This window comes from Elgaria multicarinata, chromosome 16 (assembly GCF_023053635.1).
Source record: "Elgaria multicarinata webbii isolate HBS135686 ecotype San Diego chromosome 16, rElgMul1.1.pri, whole genome shotgun sequence".
Taxonomy (NCBI): domain Eukaryota; kingdom Metazoa; phylum Chordata; class Lepidosauria; order Squamata; family Anguidae; genus Elgaria; species Elgaria multicarinata.
Genome location: NC_086186.1, coordinates 19527519 through 19551498, shown reverse-complemented (window position 1 = coordinate 19551498; position 23980 = coordinate 19527519). Strand labels below are relative to the sequence as shown.

The 23980-nt window shown below is 45.6% G+C and overlaps 1 protein-coding gene across 1 annotated transcript; it reads right to left on the bottom strand.

Moving 5' to 3' along the window:
* Positions 1 to 254: 254 nt before the first annotated feature.
* Positions 255 to 23604, bottom strand: HAPLN3 (hyaluronan and proteoglycan link protein 3). Its single transcript, XM_063142261.1, has 5 exons — positions 23531 to 23604; positions 13623 to 13777; positions 8915 to 9283; positions 3228 to 3530; positions 255 to 983 (listed from the first exon to the last, which is right to left on the bottom strand). The coding sequence occupies exons 2-5, from the start codon at positions 13747 to 13749 to the stop codon at positions 703 to 705; spliced, it is 1080 nt and encodes a 359-aa protein (XP_062998331.1). The 5' UTR covers positions 13750 to 13777; positions 23531 to 23604; the 3' UTR covers positions 255 to 702.
* Between the last annotated feature and the right edge of the window lie 376 nt (positions 23605 to 23980).

Here is a 23980-nt window from a genome sequence, read left to right as displayed (position 1 = left end):
TTTAAAGCCAATGGAGTTGCCATCCAGTAGCTTCTGCAACATCTCTCTCTTGGTCCTGAGCTTCTTAACAACCAATAAGGACAGAAACAAGCTTCGTTTGTGATAATTTAATATCAGCCTAGTGATACTGCAACAGCAGTAGTGCCCTGAGCCTTGAAAATATCCAGTTTGCTTTTAAATTCATGAACATTGGATCCTCCAAAGGGGTGGAGGAAACACTTGTGGGTTGATGACATCTTAGGTGAACAATGACTGGGAACATCACACCGGAACCGGGAAGTCCTTTGGTGAGAGAAGATGACGGCGGCACCTACCTAACTGTATACCAAATGGCGGTCCAATCTCAGATGTCAGCACAATTCCATTCCAGAAGGCGTAATAGCCACATGACCAGACCAAAGTCCTCCCCGCACATACACTAATTTCAGGTTTTCTCTACTACTCAGTTAGATGGGCAATGAAGCCAGAAGATTGTAGAAAGCACCAAGGCAACTCGAATGCTGCATCACGGGATTGTGCAGTATTTTCCCTTTCATTACAAAAATGTAAAAACAAACCCCCAAAAAACAAAAAGACACAAAAACCAAACAGACAATTCAAACTGCCCCCAGAGACTGGCCTTTAAATAATAAACTCTAGGTGGCAAAAGAAAGATATGTCCGTTAGGGCAGGGAATTTCCCTAGCCTGCTTCCAGCCTGCTTTTAGCTCATCTTGTAACAGTAGACTCCAAATTTCCCCACTTTGGGGAAGCCAAAACTTCTGATGCCTGGTTCTGGTGGGCCGCAGTTGGGCCGGGGAGAAATTATGGGGTAGCGCACACTCCCATCAGCCAACCAGCCGGCATCGCAACGGTCCAAGCCCAAAAACTTCCACGCCGAATAAAGCTGGCCCACCTTGGCAATTTCAGCCCGGTCGTCCTGGCATGCCTGCTTGGCCTTTTCTAAAGTGAACTTCTCATGGCGAGCCAGATAGTAAACGGTCCCTATTAGCAGAAGAAGAGAATGTGTTGTTAGTGCAATGCTGGAAAGTCCAAGACTTCCTGCACAATTCAGAGTCATGATTTTAACTAGGGGTGTGCACGGACCCCCCACTCTGCTTCACTTTCAGATCCGCCATTTTCGGATCAGGCTGCTCCACCCCGCCCCCACTCTGCCTGTGCCCACTCTGCTCCGCTCGGAGCTCCGGATCCGGATCGGAGCTCCGTTCCCCCCCCATAGGGGGGGTTACCGGGCCCTGCCGCCATCGCCGCCCATGCGGCGACGGCAGCAGAGCCCGGTAAGGGACCAAGGGAGAGGGGGACCTTACCTGCCTCCGTCCGTGGTCCGTCGCCATCTTCAATTGAGCCCACGGTTTCACCAGGAAGTCTGGGCCGCAAGCGGCCCAGACTTCCTGCTGGAACCACGGGCTCAATTGAAGACGCTGACGGACCGCAGACGGAGGCAGGTAAGGGAGAGGAGGGCGGGGGGGGATTACCAGGCCCTGCCGCCGTTGCCGCATGGGCGACAGCGGCAGGGCCCAGTAAACCCCACTTACCTTTCCGGCGGAGCTCCGGATTGAGGCGAAGGATTCGCCTTCACCTCGATCCTCTTCGCCATGCTCTGCCGGCCCCCCAATCCTCTTCGCCTCCGCCTTAAGGGCAGGCGAAGCCCCCCGCTCCGCTCCTGCTTCTATGGTCCGATTAGAAGCGGAGCACATCCCTAATTTTAACTAGGGCTGTGCACCACCGTCCTGGTCTGACTCACTTCGGATCCGAATCTGAAGTGAGATCTGGACATCCGAAGCGGGTCAGATGTTGCAATTTCCTGGGTGCAAGGCCGACTGGGAACCCGTATGACTCCCTTCCCCGCACCCTGTACCTGGAAATGCCCCTTATGGCTGCAAAAGTTTCCAACATTCGATTTATGACAATAGAGAGCCCCCATCTTCATTAAAAATGGCGGCTGTCAGGGAGGACAGATGGCTGCCAGGAATGGACAGATGGGTCAAGTAAGTCCTGGCCGCTTACGTGGTGCGTCTTTGGGCATGAATCAGGACAATGGTTTCGTGTCCCACTGCAAATGTTATTTAATTCACACACTTGTCGATTGAAGCCCAACTCTTCTTGCCTTTGATGAACTCCATGAAAGTTTATGCTACAATAAATTGATTAATCTTTAATATTCCACAAGCCCCTCTGAAAGTTGTCCTTCTCCCATGCCCATTTTCTCTTTTCTATCATGCTTATTAAATTGTAAACTATTATTTTAAACTGTGACCCGCCTTGAGTGCATTGGAAGTACAGAATGATGTAAGTGTAGTAAGTAAATAAACAAATACTTTACTGTATGGGACAGAACTAGAAGGGCTGTAAAAACCCAAATTGCCAGATACACCTTTGAAGAGTGTTTGAAAACCTCAACCGTTGCAAAAGGCAGTGCCCAGATTGACTTCTGGAGCCTGCTTTTCTTATATATTATCCGAGTTTTCCTTCATCTGCACTGACTTCCAGTTAATTTCTGGGCTCAATTCGAAGTGCTGGTTCTTGCTATAAAAGCCCTAAAGCAGAGATGGAGAACCAGAGTAATTTCAAAATATATTTAGAGTGAAAAGTTTCTGTTTAGAACTAAATGTTTATACATATATTTGAACGTTTATATAGTAAGACACTTCGATTTCAGTTTTATAAAGAAAAGCTAGTTATACATGCCTGAATCAATCAATATAAATATTTCTTTGATTTATATCCCACCCTTCCTCACAAAGAGCTCAGAGAGATTAACAATCTCTCACAGGACACCACATAAACAGGCTTAAAATTAGGGCAGTGCACAGCTTCAAATCCAAATCCTGAACCAAAGCGGGCAGATTTCGGCCACTCCAATCCTAATCTGGATCAGTACCAGATTGCACCGAAGTGGGTTGTATTGGCTTTGAAGCAGCTGCCTGTCAGAGTAGACAATACTGAGATAAATGGGCTAACTCAAAATAAGGCAGCTTCCTACGTTCCCATCAGCTTGTCCCAGTCAAGAGTCTAGTGGATGTATATTGAATTAGCTGCAGTTTTCAAACAGTCTTTAATGGCAGCCCCATATACAATGGATTACAGTAGTCAATCCTAGATGTTACCAGAATGTGGGCAACTGGGGCCAGGACAGACAGGAGATGACCGAACCTGTCATCTCCCATCCATTTCTCAAAGTAGCCTGCCATTAAAACTAATTGCTAATTAAGGCGCAGTGCAGCTCACCTTTCAGAGCAGATGAGAAACAGAAGACATCAAAGTGATGGAGGTTCTTGTGACGCTCTCCATAGTTCCGGATGCCGGGGGCCATGTCCTTCCCGCCACAGGGCTCCCGGGGCAGAGTGATGGGGTACTGGACTGTGCCGTCTATCAGCCAGCCTGCGTTACACCAGTCGAGGCCCTCCATCCAGGACTTAAAGAGCTGGTCGAAGGAGGCCATCACTGCATCCTGTTCCTCACAGGTCTTCTTGGCCTCATGGAAGTTGAGCACATAACGCCCGCGGCGAGGCTGGTAAGGAAAGACCAACCCTGAAGGACAGAAAGTTGTTGAGTGAGAACAAACGGAAGACCGCTTAAGAGACACATGTGGTGTTTGCTTATTTGTTTGTTAAATCTATATCCCACCTTTCCTCCAAGGAGTTCGTGGTCCTCCTACTCTCAAGGTTATTCTCACAACAACCCTGTGAAATAGCTTAGGCTCAGTGACTGGTCCAAAGTCACCCAGTGAGTTTATAGACACAGGGGGGGACGTGCCCGGATCTCCTGAGACAGTCCAACACTCTAACTACGACACCACATTGGCTCCTCTTACTGTTGTGATGTGTTGATGGACCTGCCAACATCCAAACCATCAACTAGGTGCCAACATCCAAACCATCAGAGCACCAGGGCAAGGGCCCATATCTCAGACATAGAGCACATGCGTTGTACACAGAAGGTCCCAGGCGCGGTCCCAGCATCTTCAGGTAAGGCCAGGGAAAGACTCCTGGCTGAACCCCTGCCGAGTTGTGTTGAGGAAATGAGTGAATGGGCTGTTTTATCTGTGCCCACCATTTTGATGTAAGCCCCTTCTATTAGAAATTAAGTTCTGCAGCAATTTGATCCAAACTGTAACTGAAAATATATTGAGTAATACTTGCTCAACCAACAAGAAGTGTTGACACATTAGTCAGAGTGTGAGTCTCCCGGTGAGGACAGGAAGAGTAGTAACCACAAGGAACATATGTTCTAGGATTGCAATACCCATCCACGTCTTGTTTTTCCTGTCCTTAGAACTCTGCACATGCATATCAATCCTTGCCTATCATTGGTTGAAAAGCTTACTTATTACTGTATTATGACTGGTTATTATATGAGGAAGTTCTGTTGTTGCTTCTGAGGATGTTACCCTATAAGTGTGTTAGCTTTGCCTGCAACTAGTGGGCAGTCCTTCGGATCCTCGAAGGGTTGCCACCTTGCAGTGCTGCAGGACTGCTCATAATAAACTTTTCCTAAAATGAGAGAAACCATGTCTTAGAGTTTTTGGCCACCATTCAACGAATCCCAATTAGAGGGAACCTGCCTTTTCAGAGTTCCTCCACAGTCTTTGCCAGTCAATGTAGACCATACTGAGCTAGATGGGTCAATGGCTACATACAGTACATAAGACAACTTCAAACATGCCTGCCAACTGAAGCTACCCCGCCATTTTTGCAAATTTTTACAAATGCACGAGACATGTCAAAGCTCGATGCATCAAAAATACGCCAGATGTTGTCTTACGTATCTTTTCCCATTTGGTTTCAGTGAAGCAATGGAAAATATGTTAACATACATGAATGTTGCAGGCTATTTGCGACATCTGGTGGCTACAGGGAGGTCTACACTCTGTGTAGTTGTGGAGGTCCTTTCAAACTTCTCAACAGAGTGTCGCTGAGTAGGGTTGTCACAAGTGTCTGACTGGGTCTGTGAGGGCAGCGGACACCCCCTGCCACGACACAGGCTCTGAACACCAGACCTGGCCGCGGCTACTCCTTGCTCAAGCCAAGCACCACCGCTTGATACGCCTGAGGCGAGGGATAAAAAACGCCTTCCTCCAAACTATGTGGAGAAAGGGGTTAAATGGAGAAGGATTTCAATATATAAAATAAAACACTGTGAGTAATATGTGCTGAGGTGAATTATTGACAGCGTGGGTGCTAAATGTGTAAACTTCAGATGATAAATGCCAAACCGACACGTGGGATTTTTGTGGTAGTTAAAAACAAAATAATTAAAATTTATTTTTAAAAGTTCACAAGCTTTGTTTCAAATGAAACATTTTAAAACCTTTTTGAAACTTTTCATCCAATCCTTTCACTCATTCACATACATGCTTTCCTTTCCCTCACACAATCACTCTTGAGCTTTCTTTATTATCTGCATTGATTAATATACATCAACTACTTGGCTTCACTGTAACTTGGCACCTCCATCTAATTCTCTAGTATCTAAGATTCTGTTAGACCATTTTGAATCCCCTTGGGCAAAGGCCATGACTAGTAAAATCAAGTCAGTAGGCCTTTCCCCCCAAAAGCTACTATCAAGGGATTTAGCTAGTGCCAAATCAGTAGTGAAACAGAGACTGTTTGATATAGATATGCAAGTCCTTCAGAGTGCTGCACGGGGCCCATGCTCCCCCCCTGTCCCTAGGACTACCAGCCTCCTTTTGTAAAGATGGGATGCCTTATCTACGCTGGTTGACTATTCCTAAATACAGGAGAGCATTTTCATTAGCCAGACTTAATGTTCTTCCCTCCAAACTTTTGGAGGGCAGATTTAATAAAATTCCAGTGCTCAACAGATGCTGCCCCTGCAACAATAGTGAAGTGGAAACTGCATCTCATGTTTTACTGTTTTGCAGATTTTATCTAGGGGCTAGAAATTATCTTCTAAACCCTATTTTACAATTTTATCCTGGTCACCCAACTGAATTCTTAACGTCTCTTTTACTTTGTAATATAGACAAATCAACCACTGAGCAAGTGGCCAAGTTTCTGAACCTGGCCATTTCTTTTAGATCTTCTATGATCGCCTGACTTTTAATAGCTAATAGTTAATGGTATGTTCAGTTTGCTTGTATGTAAAAATTTTATTTGCTGGAATGGTCTATTGACCGAAATAAACTGTTGTTGTTGTACATCAACTACGTTCACACCACACTCCAAAGACACCACTCTTTACCCTGAACTTCAAATTTCCCAGAACTTAAGTACTCTAAACACAGAGCGCACTAAAGACTCTAAGAGTACCTAAAAAGTCTCCCGCAATCCCCTCAGTCCTTCCCTTATATATCACTCCTCTCCCACCCACTCAGGCCAACATTCTAAACTCACCACAGACTTACAAACTGCAGACATACATTTGGGAACTGACTTGTGGGGTGTAACGCCAAACCCCCCCCCCCCTGTCCGGCTCTCACAGAGCCAGTTGGATGCCTCTGCGGAGCACTGCCAAAACTGTGCATTCCCCCTCTGCGTGAATGGCGTCTGGCATTGGCACAAAAGGGGGAAGTGTGCAATCTCCAAATGCTCCGGAAATTGTGCATATTTCCCCCCCCCCCTTTTGCGTTAATAGTAGCTGCCATCAGCGTGGAAGGGGGAAATGCACAATTTCCGGAGCTTTGGGAAATCATGTGTGAACCATCAAAGATGCAATCCTATGCATGTGTAAAAAGAAAACATGGCTGGCTGGGGAATGCTAGGGCTGTAGGGTTTTTTTAAAAACTTCTTCACTGGCTGCCAATTAGTTTCCAGGTGAAGTATGAAGTGTTGGTTATTACCTTTAAAGCCCTACATGGTTTGGGTCCAGGCTACCTGCAGGATCGCCTTCTCCCGTACAATCCGCCCCGCACACTCAGGTCCTCTGGGAAGAATCTACTTCAGTCAGCAAAGACCAGGCTGACAACCATTACCCAGAAGACCTTCTCTTCTGCCGCTCCCAGACTGTGGAATAGCCTGCTGGAGGAGACTCGTCAGCTTGACAGTCTTTAAGCATTCAAGAAAGCTATCAAGACTGATCTCTTCTGGCAGGCCTATCCAGTAGAATTTGAGGATACTTTTAGGATGCTCTTAGGATGTTTTTATTTGTATGCTACGTTTTAATCAGTATTTTATGTAATTTATGCTTGCTGTTGTTCCCCGCCTCGATCCAATCGGAGAAGCGGGTAAGAAATATATTATTATTATTATTATTATTATTATTATTATTATTATTATTATTATTTCTGTTTAAACATGCATAGGATTGAGCCCTTAGAGTTTTTAGAGTATAAGAGTAAAATTTAAAAAAAATAAAAGGCCACAATAACTTTCTGCATGTATATTCAGTTGGACATCCCCCCCATCCCCCCCAGGACTAATATGTTCACCCTGTGGGGAAGAAGAAGGAGCTGTTGGTTTGCCCCTCCATTGGGAGATGAGAGGATGGAGCAGGGCCTTCCTACCAGCCTAAACAGTCTCCTTAATTTCTTTTTATTTTCTCCCTCTTCCCTCCCCATCCACTTTTCCTTATGTGTCATGTCTTTTTTAGAATGTAAGCCTGAAGGTAGGGACTGTCTTTTTATCGATAAATTGTAAGCCGCGCCGAGAGCCTTTTGGCTGAGGGGCGGGATAAAAATACTCTAAATAAATAAATAATATCTGTAGTCCCCATTGTAGTTTGGGGTTGATTAGGGACCTCCCTACAAGCTTGGCTCACCAGGAAGCTTCTACTCAAGAAACGTCAATCCCTTGTCCTTCCCAAGTCTCCCAAAGAAAATGCAAGAGTGATCCAGAAACATTTGAGGCGGAAGCTGCACTCAATTGGCCTCCTGGCAGCTCAGAAGGTTCATCAAGTTTCGTGTTATGCCCTCGTTTGGGCAGTCTAGGACTAGAACATCAAGAAGAGGGCCATCGGTGTTCTCCACACTGCGAAAGTGTGCGATTTGGTCCTGGCTGTGCAGAACTCCTGATTGTTTTGAATTTCATTAAAAGAGGAAGAGAAGTACCTCCAGATGTTACTAGGGACGTCCGGATTTTGTAAAATCCGTCCGGTGTGCGTTTCATTCGTTCCAGCATCTACACACAACCAGGGCCGGTGCCAGACTATTTTGCACCCTAGGCAAGGTGAGCTACTTTCACCCCACCCCCCAAAAGAAAATGCCGACTTGGATTTTTAAGAACAGATGTTTCCTGGAAAAAATAAGAAGCACAAAACTTGAAACTGCTAAATTTATTTTAAAGTGCAAGAAATACGTCACGCCAATTATAGCAAACAAATTGGAAAGGAACGTCTATGGGTCTAAAATGCATTATTTAATAGGAATATCACCTCCAAATCATCCCCAACTCACACGCGTGTGCACGCACACACACGCTCAGCATCACTCACTCCAAACAAACACACGCATGAACACATGCATTCACCCAAAGACCCCATGCACCCCATTCAAGTTCCGGAAATCCAAATGTGGAGCCTCCCACCCACCCCCATCCCAGCGTCCCTGGCTTCGCTTTGGTGGGCGAGATGGCGCCCCACGCCCGTCCAGCCAAAGCAAAGCCAGGGACACTGGGGTGGGGCGGCGGCTCCACGTTTGGACTTCCACCCGGAAGCCGCCTTCCAGAGCAGCTTCCGGGTGGAAGTCCAAACGTGGAGCCCCCCACCCCACCCCAGCGGCCCTGGCTTTGCTTTGGCTGGACGGGCGCGGGGCGCCATCTCACCCACCCAGGCCCAGCTGAATCCTCAGGCCGGGCCGGCTCACAGCCAACTCGCATGAGTGCTGCACTGCGCCCAGCGCCCCTCTTAGCTTGGCGCTCTAGGCGGCCGCCTGAGTGGCCTGTATGGTAGCACCAGCCCTGCACACAACTACACACAACTCCGGCCGCCGAGCTCTAGCCAGCATCTCCCCCGCTCACCTTGGAGCTCGAGATCCACAATCCCGCTCTCGTCTTCCAGCCCGTCGATGACCTCGCAGCGGTACTTGCCGGCGTCCTGCAAGCGCAAGTCGTCGAGCACCAGAGACACTTCGTGGGGGGACGCCTGCTGCAGCTGCGCGCGCCCCCGGAACTCCCCAAAGCTGCGCTGCCTCGGCCCAGCGGCGGCCAGCACGTCGCGGTCTTTGGTGCTGTCCTGCCGCAGCTTGGACCACTTGACGCGGATCTTGTGCGGGGCGTCCAGCTGGGGCGCGAAGTGGTAGTGGCAGGGCAGGGTGACGTTAGCCCCACGGTGGGCGAAAACGGTGTCGGGGGAAGTCTCCACCACCAGTTTTACGCCATTAAATGGAGCTGAGGGATAGAGTGGGGGTGGGTAAGGAGAAGGGGATTTATTTATTATTATTATTATTATTATTATTATTATTATTTCATCGTATTTGAAATCCACCCAGTAACTAATCTTCTTTGGTATTGCCAAATAGGTAGAAAAAAAATATCACTATGCACAATTGTCCTCCTGAAATTTTCCACCCTATTTGTTCACTGAAAACCATTTCACCAAATTTCTCCAGGGGGAGGAGAAATTCTCCCACAGTTTCCCAGACATGGGGCTCTCCATTAGCACTGGTTTTTGCAGAGTTTATTTATTATTTATTTATTTATTTATATAGTACCATCAGTGCACATGGTGCTGTACAGAGTAAAACAATAAAATAGCAAAACCCTGCCGCACAGGCTTACATTCTAATTACATTCTTTCTATTTTCCTAAGTACTATTATTATTATTATTATTATTATTATTATTATTATAAATAATACATAATAATTGCGGTGGTAGGTTAATTTTTCAGAGCAGGCTATATCCCACACTTTCCCTACCACCGCAGAGTCTCGTCGGGCCAACTTAGCTATGACCCATTCAATGAAATATGGTCTCCTTTTCTCAATTACATCAATGGTACAGATGTGGCATCCAACTCTGGTTTAACAAATCTTCCTCTGACCACAGTAAATTGAAGGAAACAAGCTCGGTTCTGCAACTACAGAAATCGTGTTTGTGTATTTATTAGAAACGCTGTCTGACTTGTAAGTTTTTATATATATTTTTAACTTTTTAAAAAACTGCTTTGTTAAATGGAGTTTAATAAATAAAATTTTAAAAATGATAAAAAATAATACATAATAATATTTTATAAATAATCTTTGCTTTTTGCGTTGCCGCAGTTTTGATTATTTCAAATGTATTTTATCATTCAGATGTAGCCAAGGGCGTTGTATGTGTTGATTCTTCCTTTGTTTCTATTACACACCTCTGCATCGCTCTGCAGAAAAGAACCATTAACATGTCCCACGAATGTAACTCGAAGCGGAGAAGGTTATAAAACACTGTCATCAGATTTGGAAAACTTTAGAAGTGCTAGACTATCCCTAGTGAAACAAAATTTTAGTGCCTTCATAAAGGTTCATTGGTATGTATTTATTTATTACATTGATATACCGCCCCATAGCCATAGCTCTCTGGGCAGTTGACAGAGGTTAAAACCAGTGAACATGAAAAACAAATATAAAAATTTAAAACCATCAAAAGCATAAAAACAATAATATCCATTTAAAACAACTATTCTGGGCTCAATTAAAAACTCAGTATATGTTGTTAACTGCCTGGGAGAAGAGAAAAGTCTTGACCTGGTGCCAAAAAGATAACAATGTTGGTGCCAGGTGAGCCTTGTCAGGGAGATCATTCCATAATTGGGGGGCCACCACTGAAAAGGCCCTCTCCCTTGTTGCCATCCTCAGAGCTTCCCTCGGAGTTGGCACACAGAAGAGGACCTTAGATGTTGAGCTCAGTGTACGGGTAGGTTCATGTCAGGAGAGGCGTTCCATCAGGTATTGTGGTCCCAAGCCATGTAAGGCTTTATAGGTTAAACCCAGCACCTTGAATTCGGCTTGGAAATGTATAGGCAGCCAATGCAAGCAGGCCAGAGCAGTCTTATATGCTCAAACCTTCTAGTTCCCATTATCAATCTGGCTGCTGCATTTTGCACAAGCTGCAGCTTCCGAACCGTCTTCAAAGAAAGCCCCACGTAAAGTGCATCACAGTAATCTAATTTCGAGGTTACCAGAGCATGCACAACTGAAGCAAAGTTATCCTGTGCCGCCGAGGCCACTTGAGCCTCAAGTGACAGAGATGAACCTGCTACGAACCTGCTCCTTCAGCGGGAGTGCAACCCCATCCAGAACAGGTTGAATACCCAATATTAGTAGAACATCTGATGAACAACAATGCACAGTTTCATAAGTACTGCCATGTGAAATACACTTGTTATAAATTGAACAGACTGTTGGCAGAAAATAATCGTCCAGGAACAACTGACAAAGAGGCGAGTTCATCTGTTTGTCATTTTACAAGATCCCAAGGCAAAACATCTCACTTCAAAAAACAATGTTTCTTTTGTGAACAAGAGGAAGAGGGGACATCGCGACTTTATAAAGTAATGCCAAAGGCGATGTCTTAAGAAGTTAATGAATTTGCACTTTGGGATCAGAAAATTTTGACGAAAATGTGTGAAGGCAATATGATTGCAAGCCCAGCACCACCTGACATTCCTTTAATCAGAAGTGTTCATTGGATAGGAAGCATGCAAATGTTTCCAACACTAGCAAAAAGAAAAATCTTTGCCATTGCCTTAGCAGAGCTGGTGTCTTATGTTGGATACAATCATAGGCAGTGAGGTAATGCCTGTTTTCAAATTGAAAGACTACAGGAGAAAAGCAAATCGCTCATTTAACTCTTATCAAAGATGTACTACTCAAACAAATTCCAGAATTGACTTCTTACAGGAAAGGTCGTGTCGTGCTGATAACTGTCAAGGAAGGTATGGGCAATGCATGAAGCCTCTGAGTTTGACGCTGAAGCTGATATTGTGAACGCATTACGCATGATAAAAAAAGATATAAGTCTCTCGGAAAACAAATTCAGAATTTCGTGGCAGGCTTGACCAAACCTCCCAAAAACAAAGTGTTCCACACATTTTGTTAGCATTGATTAAAATGATTTTGCATGGCCCGAATAGTCAGCAGCAGTCGGATAACAACGCCAGACAAGAAGGGCTAACAATAGCACAATTAGTCATCTACCCTATACTAAGGCATGTTCCTTGTGGTGAAGCTGTACATCATGAGTGCTCCCAAGAAACTCACAACCCAACTTAAAGCATACCTTACGGATGGCTGTCCAGCTGCCTCTTGAATGTCTCTAGTGTGGGAGAGCCCACCACCTCCCTAGATTATTGCTTCCATTGTCATACTGCTCTAACAGTCAAGACTTTTTTCCTGTTGTCCAGCTGGAATCTGGCTTCCTTTAACTTGAGCCCACTATTCCGTGTCCTGCACTCTGGGAGGATCGAGAAGAGATCCTGGCCCTCCTCTGTGTGACAACCTTTTAAGTATTTGAAGAGTGCTATCATGTCTCCCCTGAATCTTCTCTTCTCCAGGCTAAACATGCCCAGTTCTTTCAGTCTCTCTTCATAGGGCTTTGTTTCCAGACCCCTGATCATCCTGGTTGCCCTCCTCTGAACACGCTCCAGCTTGTCTGTGTCCTTCTTGAATTGTGGAGCCCAGAACTGGACGCAATACTCTAGATGAGGCCTAACCAGGGCCGAATAGAGAGGAACCAGTACCTCACATGATTTGGAAGCTATACTTCTATTAATGCAGCCCAAAGTAGCATTTGCTTTTTTTGCAGCCATATTGCATAGAATCATAGAATCATTGAATAGCAGAGTTGGAAGGGGCCTACAAGGCCATCGAGCCCAACCTCCTGCTCAATGCAGGAATCCACCCTAAAGCATCCCTGGCTGTCCAGCTGCCTCTTGAATGCCTCTAGTGTGGGAGGGCCCACAACCTCCCAAGGTCATTGGTTCCATTGTCGTACTGTTCCAACAGTCAGGAAGTTTTTCCTGCTGTCCAGCTGGAATCTGGCTTCCTTTAACTTGAGCCCGTTATTCCGTGTCCTGCAATCTGGGAGGATCGAGAAGAGATCCTGGTCCTCCTCTGTGTGACAACCTTTCAAGTATTTGAAGAGTTCTATCATGTCTCCCCTCTTCTCAAGGCTAAACGCACCCAGTTCTGTCAGTCTCTCCTCATAGGGCTCCTCGATGCCCTCCTCTGAACCCCCTCCAGCTTGGCTGCATCCTTCTTGAAGTATGGCGCCCAGAACTGGATACGATACTCAAGATGAGGCCTAACCAGTGTCAGATAAAGGGAAACAAGTACCATGCACAATTTGGAAGCTATACTTCTATTAATGTAACCCAAAATAGCATTTCTTTGTTTGGCAGCCACATCACACTACTGGCTGATATTTAGCTTGTGATCTACAACAATTCCAAGATCCTTCTCATTTGTAGTATTCTGAGCCGAGTATCCCCCATCTTGTAACTGCACATTTGGGGTTTTTTTCCCCCTTAAGTGCAGAACTTGGCATTTATCCCAATTAAATTTCATTCTGTGGTTTTCAGCCCAGCGCTCCACCCTATCAAGATCACTTTGAAGTTTGTTTCTGCCTTCCAGGGTATTAGCTAGCTCACCCCAATTCTGAGAACCATCAACCAACTGACATCTTCATCCCTACCTCCATCCCAGTGTTTCCCCCAAGTCCAGGGACCATGTTCCCTGCCCATGTCCTACCTTCTCCATTGCCATTGCCATCTCCTTTGTCATTCATGACCCGGTCATAGTAGAAGCCATTGTAGAAGGGGAGGCCGCCGAAGCCACTGTGCAAATGCAGCAGCATCACTACCAGAGGGAAGACCATCCCTTGCAGGAAATTCCAGAACAGAAGCCTGTCAATCAAAGGAGGGTGGTGAAATCATCCAGGTAAATACAAAGCTAAAAGCTGTCTAGCCAGGTTAACACACAGGGGCTTGGATCCAGCTTTAGTCATACTTAAAGTAGACCCATTAAAATCAGTAGGACTTGTCAGTCATCACTAACTCACATCCCATGGATTTCAATGAGTCTATTCCACAGGTATGAAACATGGTGACTGTGGGTACTGTGCACACCTGGACACCTTTCCAGGTGCTCACCAAGGTGTCCTTCACCTCCCACTGTTTTTAAAAAATTAATACATTTTCTTAATGGCTGCTTGGATCGCTGTGTGAAATAGATTTCTGCTGATGCTGAAAACTGGGGTTGTGTGTTTGGGATCAGAGCCCACTTTTGCCTTGTACTCAGTCTTTGGGACATATTACTTGTCTTTTGCCATGCCGTCCATGGTAGCCATTTTGTGCTGGTGCCCAGGACAGTTTCTTAAGCTGCCAAAGGGCCCCACGGCCCAAAACAGTGGCCCACCTTGATCTCTTTTAAGGCCATAGCTAGACCTAAGGTTTATCCCTGGATCATCCGGGGCCAAACCTGTTCATCTAGGTGACACACAGGGGATCCAGTGCTCAGGTAGGGGCGAACCCTGGATGATCCCAGGATAAACCTTAGGTCTACCTGTGGCCTAAGTATGACTAATTCTGAATTCAGCCTATTGACAGTAAAGCTTCATTAGGGGGCATCTTACCCCATATTTAAATGAGAATCATTACTTCTGATCCCACATCCATAGCTATAATTGCAGATGTATAAGTGCGTTAAAATAATAAAACTAATTATATCCATTCCTGCGTTGGAAAAGGAAGTAATGCAAATTGCTTTATTCATTAGTATGATCACTAGGGCCTTTTCTGGTCCTGTTGATTGGAGTCTTCTTTTACCCTCTTTTGGGGTGATACATGCCCTCTTTTTTGGCAAAGTGTCAACAGCCACTCTATTGATAAAACAGTTCAGCCAAGAAAGAACGAAACGCCAAGTGTTATTATGAAAACAAAATAATCAAAAAGCCACCCTACGATGCAGTCAGAGTCCCATCAAGCTTTACATCCTTTTCTAACACAAGAATGGATCTCATTATAATTATTTATTAATGTAGTACCATTAATATCACAGTCCTAAACACACTTACAAGGGAGTGAGCCCTGAGTAAACATGCAGAATTGGTCTGAAGCTCAGACGCCTCTGCAAGCTCCCTGCTGGCCAACAGAGGGCGTCCTCTGCCCATCAAGCGCCCGGCTGCTAACTATTTAGCTCAGGAATTTGACTTCTTCGCCTCCTGGTTTGTCAAAGTTTACAATCTCCTTTTGAAACTGTCACTGCCCTTGTGTGTAAAAGGAGGGGGAGCTGGCCAAGCCCTGAAACCTTTCCCTCTCCCTCTTCCTGCGAAAGGCATCCAATTCTTTCCCATCTGTGCCATGCATTCCAGAAATTCGCTTGCTCAGCTTCCGGCTTGCAGCATCCAAACCTACTCTTATCGACTGTGCCCAATGACCACTGCGGAGAAACAGAAAACTCAGCAATCCTATAGGCCACCCTCCCCAAACCTGGGGCCCTGCAGGTTTGCTGGATTACAAACCCTATCATCCCCAGCCTTGCTCAGCAGGGGAAGAATGCTGAGTGTCTGAGGGAAGAGGCAGAAAACCAGTGGAGAGGTGGAACGGAATGGGGTACACTTGAAAAGGGCATGGCTGGCTAACTGGAACCCTGAACAAAAGCATTCCACACTGCAATATCGTTAATATTCTAGTGGTGGGAAGCCATGCCTTCCATTACACTCAGAACTAATACACTTAAGGCAGAAAGCAGTGTTCCTCAACTTCTGGTAGAAGATCATTATTGAGAATTACAGTTGGAGGCATGCGTCACTCTTTACGTCAGAAAAGCTTTGACTTTCAGAGTTGGGGAAAGCAAAAATGTCTTGCTCTCGGCACCATCTGCCCACCTGTATTCCTGCCTAACAGCCAAATTCTGTGGATGTTTACTCCATGTAAAGTACCGCTACGTTTCATGAGGCTTATCCCCACTAAGTTCTTTGGGGCTTACTCCCAGGCAAGTGGATATAGGATCGCAGCCTGAGTCTTAATTTGGGGTGTGCTCCCTGACTGGAAGGGAGCAATTAATGCCTTTCATAGAATCATAGAACAGCAGAGTTGGAAGGGACCTACATGGCCATCGAGTCCAACCCCCTACACAACGCTTTTATTGTGCTGTTGTGATTGCTCACTCACAGTAGTTTGCAAGCCCTTTACAAGATGTTGTCATCCTGAAGAGCCTCTCTCATGCTTTGCAATCATTGTCGTGGGGGCGGGCTTTGTTAAGATTGAGGAAAGTACAGGATTTTCCTGAATGATGTTACATTTATAGCGTGTCATCGTACAATTCTGCTAAAGCACAGTGCCATCTGGTGGTTGTATAATGAAACATATAGACAGGAAGGGAAAGAAAAATCCCGGAAAAGGGCATGTGTAAAGGAGCCGATCTTAACCTTGCAAAAAATTCAGAAGCAGAAGCCCTGGAAAAAAAAGATTGGGGGGGGGGGGTTGGTGGCCACCTATTATGTAGGCCAGGGATGCTGAACCTCCAGAGCTCCTTTATCTAAACTGCCAGCTTCCCTGCCTTATCCCTCATCACTTATCAGAGATAACACCATTTCCCTGCTCTTGCACTAGATGATCTTTGAAGCCCCTTGCAACTCTATGACTCTGTTATTGCACATTCAGAGCAGCGAATCTTGCAGAGAGAGAATGGGCTGGAAGAGATGCTCCTGGGCAGCATCTACACTACTGCTTTAAAGCACGTTATAACAGTTTTGACAACTGTTGGGGCCCAGGACACACTCCATATACCTTTTTCAAAACTGTTATAAAGCGCTTTAAAGCAGTAGCGTAGATCCGGCACTACTGCATCTCCATACAGCGCTCCACTGGATTTAGTAATGGTGCAAAACTTCCCCCCTCCTGGTCTGCCACTGCAGACTGATTAGAACTACCTAAAGACTGGAGCTGTGCATCACACAGAGATGCAGTTGGCTGTGGGTGGGTTTGTGCTTTGGGGGTCACAGGAGCATTAAATTATGGGTTTCTCATGATGTGCTAGTAGGGGTCATCTCGTGCAGCACACCAATGTGTGCCGATGCACGCCAGGAAATGAGATGTCATAGTCTGCCCAGGGCCTTGTGATAGATAAGTGGAACCTCTGGAAATAGAGATAAGAGACCTTGGATCCACAGGTGGCAGTGCTAAAGGAAAAGGGATGGATAATTTTACACACACACACCCAAGCCAGCAAATAGAGTGTGGAACCATTCCTGCTTTCAACTAATATACAGCTTCATCCCACATACTTGTTTCCCTCTAATTATCGCCTCTAGCGCTAAGCTGTTGGCGTTGTTCTTGTTGTTGCTACCGGGCGGCTAGATTCTTTGCATACCAGGAAGTGGGTTTAAGGGGGGAATGTAAAAAAATCATTAAAAAATCAACGGATCTGATTCAAATTTGGTATGCTTAAAGCTCTCCTTAATATATATTACTGTGCCAATTTTGAAGTCTTTATCTTTAAAGCTTATGCAGATGTAAGCATTTGTTTAATTAATATCAAATCCTGCTCCTGTGCCCCAGTGGCCACTTGGATGATATGCTCGAAATCTAGTATCAAAATACGGCGAGTCTTTTGCTTTTACAGCACAATTAAAGTAGAATGCATGGAAGTACTTCACCATAAAAGCAGAGTATAAACTGGAAAACTTCAGAGTACTTCACAATAAAAGCAGATTATAAGCTGGAAAACTTCGGAGTCCTTTGCATCATGCAATTCACAGTTATTGCACAGTATAACACTGGTGTGATAAAGCTCACAGTGGCAACGTGAATCCTGCACTCCAGTGAGAGCGAGCCAGTGTTCCCCTAACCAGCACAATGCACGCCTCCACCTGATGTTATCACACTGGTATAATTCTTTAGAAATCTGAATGCCTTTGACAACTTCATGCCACAGTCTGGAAGAAGGAATGCTACAACTTGGGGCCCAGGGTGGCAGAAACGGTTGCATTTTGCATTGCATTTTGCAGAATCCTGTAGGGGAAGTTCTCCCATAGAAACCCTGTGGAAATTAACAGATGCTGCACAGGAAAACTGCCCCATTTGTTTTAAAAGGACTTGTGCAAGACTTCTTCCCACTGGATTCTGCCCCTTTGCAGAAACTGACCCAAATTTATACCTTTCTATACTATATTTATATCCCTCTCCCTTTCCTCCAAGAAGCTGAAATACTTGATCCGCATCTCCATTTCATCCTCACACCAACCCTGCAAGGTAGGTTAGACTTCACTGCCCCCAGGTTAGTCAGTGAACTCCACGGATGAGGGTATCTTTCAACTTGGATTGCCCCAGTCTTCGTCCAAATTTCTAACCCCAACTCTGCCCCCAACTAAATTTGCTCTGCATTTTTGAAGTGACAGATAATAGAGATGCCAGTGAACAGATACTTCTGAGATGGGACCCCACGTGATGTGTGCTATAAAATGAACAGCTGTTGACCAGGAACATGCTCTTAGAGGATAAAGTGGAAACCCCATATTCTAAAGCAGTATACCTTAGATTACAGTCCAGATTGTGATGATAAAAGAACAGGGAACAGATACGACCTGCTTGTGAGAGTTACCACTGAGATCTAGCCTGCCGCTGTCAGATCACAACAGGGGTGTCAAACTTTGTTCAGTTCAAAGGCCAATTTTAATTCTGGAGGATCTTGGGGGAACGCATTCCAGCGGCGGGTAGGGCAAACGGCAAACGTGGTAAGATCAAAATACAAAAAGCACCAGCATATTGTAGTTTAAATCTATTACAGCCAGAAACAAAGTCTCAACATTTCAAAATAGGGGGTGGGGGGGACGACACAAAAGACAGGAATCCAGCGAACAATTGGTGGTCAAGGAAAGGCATCATGACCATCTGGCGAATCCCCAGAAGACACTGATTGACACCCTAGGAGGGCCAGATTTGGCCCTGCAGGCTCCAGGTTGAACACCGTTGGATTAGAGGGACTTTATTTTGACCCAGCCAAGTGATTTTTATGTCCTTTTGCTACCAACTGAATCATTTGTCTCTTCACTCTCTTCTACACCTTCTATAGCATCCCCCTTTCTCTGCCCCATTTTCTTTCTGCTCTCTTGTGCCACTCAATTCCCACCAGGGGGGAAAAAACACCTCTCCTACAAGGAGAGGAAAACCTCCAATACAGGAAACTTCTCCGGAACCTTGGGCTCATCTACACCAAGCAGGATATTGCACTATGAAAGCGGTATTTAAAAGGCAGGAGCCACACCAAGCAGGATATAGCAGTATGAAAGCAGTATATGGTCTGTGTCAATGGGCCCCAACAGTTGTCAGTGCACTTCAATACCACTATAAAGCAGTAGTGTGGCTCCTGTCTTTTATAATCCACTTTCATAGTGGATTATCCTGCTTAGGGTAGATGTGCCCCTCATCTATTGACCGGGCTTGCATTGATACCCTTGCAACCTTTCCAGTGGCTGTTCTTACAGTCCCTCTCCTATGTAAAGAAGCCATGGATTTCTTTACATTCTCTCACCCTATTTAAAGAGAACCCTTGACCCCTTAAGACAGCCTCCAGATGTGTTGGACTACAACCCCCATCATTCCCCCAGCCAGTGATGTAGTCCAACAAATCTGGAGGACACCAGGTTGGAGAAGACTTGGTCCATGAAGAAGTCTTGGTCCATTTGAACACAACAGGTTTCAAAACTCGAATTGGAATGCCACTGACCGCCATTCCTTCCCTCGCTAATATCCTTCTGTCACAAGATTGTCCATTAGAAACTGTTGCTGCTGTCTCTGGAAGGGCATACACATTAAAAACATCAACAAAGAACCACAACCGCAAAAACAGAAGGGGGAACCATGGATAAATGGACTGCTATTTATCATGTAATAACAGCATTGACAAGGCAAATTACATGTTGCAAAGGCATGCTAAGGAGTCGCCTTGGATTGAGGTTCCCATAAGGGAGGGGGAAGGCACTCTCTCTGTTCCACCATGCCTTGTACTGTCACTTACAAGAAAGAAGAGTTAAATCAGGGGAAAATAAACTTGCTTAACACAGCCATTATTGTCTTAACCCAAAGTAGCCCCCCTTAAGGTTCAACGGAGCATATATGATAAATTCCAACCCAAGTGAAGTCCGTTTAAGTCGTGTGTGTGTGTGTGTGTGTGTGTGTGTGTGTGTGTGTGTGCATATGCTTAAACCACACTCACTGAAATTAGTTTGGGCTGGATCTTACCCCTTGCGTCTCTATTGCAGTTCAGGGAGACTGAGAGGACTCCCTATTGAGCAACTCAGTCCTCTACAGGTTAACCCAGAAGTTTATTCCTGAGTTAAGTATTGCAGCCAAAGGCAGAGGAGGGGACAAGGCTAGATCAAGATCTACTGGGAGATCTCTGGGTGATTTGCGGTAGATTGGCAAGCGTTCCCAACTTCCACAGGGAAAACTATGTTGGTCTGCCGCAGGGAAGATCAACAAAAAATCTTGTGGCAGCTTAAAGACTAACAAATGGATGATGGCGTAAGTCAGCTTTTGCCAACTGGGTGCCCCTCAATGTGTTGGATCACAACTCCCGTCACTCCCAGCCAAGATGAGAGTGGCAGTCCAATGCATCTGGAGGGCACCAGCATGAGGATGAGACCAGTGTTCGTGGACCACCTTTCACATCTGGTAGTGGAAACTGCTCAGAGATGCCCTATTCTTTAATTCTACCCTCCTGAGCCATTATTTTGCAGCTGGTGGAGCTCAGAGTTTTAGCCAAAAACCTCATAGGGAGTAAGCCCTATGAAACAAAAGTGGGACTTACTGAGTCAACATGCAAAGGATCGTGCTGTCATTTAAATCCAGCAGGGTGCATTTCAACAAGAGCTAATGATCGGCACTCATTGAGTAAAACAGGGAATTGGGAATGAAAGAGAACATAGGAAGTGCCATGCTGGATCAGACCAAAGGTCCATCTAGTCCAGCACTCTGTTCATACAGTGGCCAACCAGCCATCGGCCAAGGACCAACAAAGCAGGACATGGTGCAACAGCACCCTCCCACCCATGTTCCCCAGCAACTGTTGCACACAGGCTTACTGCCCCGAATACTGCAGATCGCACACAACCATCAGGGCTAGTAGCCATCGATAGCCTCCGCCTCCAGGAAGAGAGAGTGAGCGGTATGAAATGTATATCTACATTAAAGAGGGAATGAGCAGAGAAGCAAAAGTAATCTATATAATAACGGCAGTCACAATGATATGAAGCATTTTCCTAGAATGGTAGCACTGGAAAAAGTCACCCATTCATTTTCAGCTGGGCAGGGGGACCCCTAAGGTCATACCCTGACCAAAGCTGTGTTGTGAGAGCAGCTGCTATACAAATTGATGGCAAAAAAAAGGGGGGTTGGTCCCCAAAGGTACATTTGAGCTAAATGTGGTTCCTGGTCTCTGAAGAGAGAGGGTGATTTCATGCATTTGTCTTCTGCTTTTCGGCATCATCAATGAATGATTAGGAATATTTTGCACATTTCAGCCAGGGCAAGCTTGATTTATCTGCTCATTTAAAAATACTTAGACCCCTTCTTGCCTTATATGATTTAGTTCGTGATAAGAACCAATTCATAATCTGAGTTGGTTTAAGCTTTCAGGTGTGAAAGTAGAAGACATAGTCATATTTCATGGAGATGCTCTGTTGAAACAAGGTGTCACTCACACCATTTTTGGAACTCCCTGAAGCTAATGATGCCAGAAGCAGCATTTAGACATGAACTAAAATTGCAGGGCTATTGATGGATCCTTGAACTCATATGGCAAGAACAAGGACTTAAGGCTGCAATCCTACATACACTTACATGGGAGTAAGGCCCACTGCACTCAGTGGGCCTTACTGTCCAGTATACATGCATAGGATTCCTCTGATAGATCCCATTAGACTAAGGAGAGAGGGGGAGGGGGAGAGGAAGAGATCATCTTCTTTACTTAGTCAAGTCTTGTGTTTGCTTAAAGCCATAGTTCAGCCTTCCCTGGGGCTGGAAATGATAGGAGTTGTAGTCCAACACCTCTGCAGAATGCCAGGTCGGAGAAGGCTGCCAGAGTTCATCACAACACATACACAAAACTAAAAGAACTTATCAGACCAGACTGGCCATAGAATACAAAGAATTTCTTAGCAAGTTCTGAGCACATACCTTAGGATTGTAAATATCCAGCCAGCTGTGAGTGTATTTTAACAGTTCTGAAGGTTCTGCAATCTCAACACTCTGAGGCTTCAACTCAGTTGGGTAGGATGGGTCCCAAGTCTCCCACCCACCCATCTGAAGAGCAATGGATGAAGTCTTCCAACTCTACCATTTTATGAAAACTCTTCTTATAGCTATTAGGATTGTTCTTGTTTCATATATTGATTTCTGTATGCTTTCTCCTGCATTCATTCCCTCCTCAAGACAGAAATCAATTTTGTCACTGCTCTTTCTTGACTACCAGATGCACATTTTGGGGACGCTGCAAAGGGGGATCCCTCGATGGAACCCTATTTCATGCTGGTTCCATCTCTGCTAAACCAAAGCCAGTCATCCCCTCCTTTAAAATATGTGCTTTTCAACTTGTTTAAATGCTTTCCCATCCTATGTTCATTTCCTTCCTTCAGCATTAGTTTGGGCAAGTTTCCTACTCAAGGCTTCAATCAGCCTGTGCAGTCATCTATGCCTGGCAACTCAAAACTAAACCCCATCGAATTCAATGGAACATAGCCCCAGGCAAGCATCTATACCAAGATTGCAGCCTAAACCAGTTCTTGATGTGAGGGTAAAAATTAGCCAGGATGCACGCCCCGCTTCTCCTTCACATCTTGGCCCTTTTGAAGCTTAAATCGGTTTGAGTTTAAAATCAAGTAGCAGGCTGAAACTCGAATCGGTTTCTTCTTTCAATTGGTCTATAATTTAGAGGAAGAGGAAGAAGACCCAACATCATCCAGAACCCTGCATATCCTATCTAACATTGACATAAAGCACAAAAAAAGAGAAGACAAGGTGCAAAAAGATGTAAAAAGGGGCAAACTAGTAAATTTTTAATATCATCATCATCTTATTAAATCTAGAAAAGTAACTGAATTCATTTCTCTTGATGCTCTGCAATGTCCACACCTTATCAGGACGGTGCCCTCATCTCCCCCTATGGCAACCTTCTCCCAAGTCAGGGGCCCTCCAGATGTGTTGGACTACAACTCCCATGCTGACTGGGGATGATAGGAATGATAGTCCAACACACCTGGCGCCGCATTGGGAAGAGCGCCCTGTCATTTCAATACGGGCTGTCTTACACCCACTGAGCTTTTCTTCTCCCCCCCCCCTTCCTGCCCATCTTTTGAAACCTGCCCGTATTTCCCGCATGCCAAATACCTCCAAGTTGCTGTTCGCCCAAGGGTCTGCCTTCTCCCTGCAGCCTTGCCTCGAAAAAGAAGTTTCTGCAGCATTGCTTAGAGAAGTCTCCCCCACACGCGCACACAACGCGAAGTTCGAATCCTGCCTCTGCTATGCTCTCCCGCTGGTGAGATGCAAAGCAGAGACCTAGCGGAGGGTGCTGGTCTACTCGTCCAGGGTATTTGTCCTTCTCCCTCTCCCACCCTTTTAAACCAACCCTCTTCCTCATTCCAGAAATCCTCTACTTACAGATGTGAGAGCCGAACCAGTCTCCTTGCTGGTGGAGAGAGAAAGAGAGAGCGAGAGGGAGGGAGGCTGCTGGGTTTATCCCTCACACTCCGGAGTGAGTGAGCAAGCTGAGCTGAAAGTTTAGTGAAATGTGCTTGGAGGGGAGGGGAGGGGGGGCACCAAAAGGAAAGAGCAGCAGCGGGACATGCCTCTGAGTGTTAGGACCAGCCTCTTAAAGGAACAGGCCTGCCTCAGAGCTGGGAAGTCGGAATATAGACGGGAAAAGGATGGGAAGCATAGAAATGCTGACCAGGTAGCTTGCCATCTTGTTTCTTCTTTATTTTTATGCCGTGACCACGGTTTCCCACAACGGTACAATCTTGGAAAGGCATCCACAAACAGATTTGTTGACTTACCTTGGATTAGCCAGTTTTTTTTTCATTTGTATTTACAATTGCCTTTATATCCTGC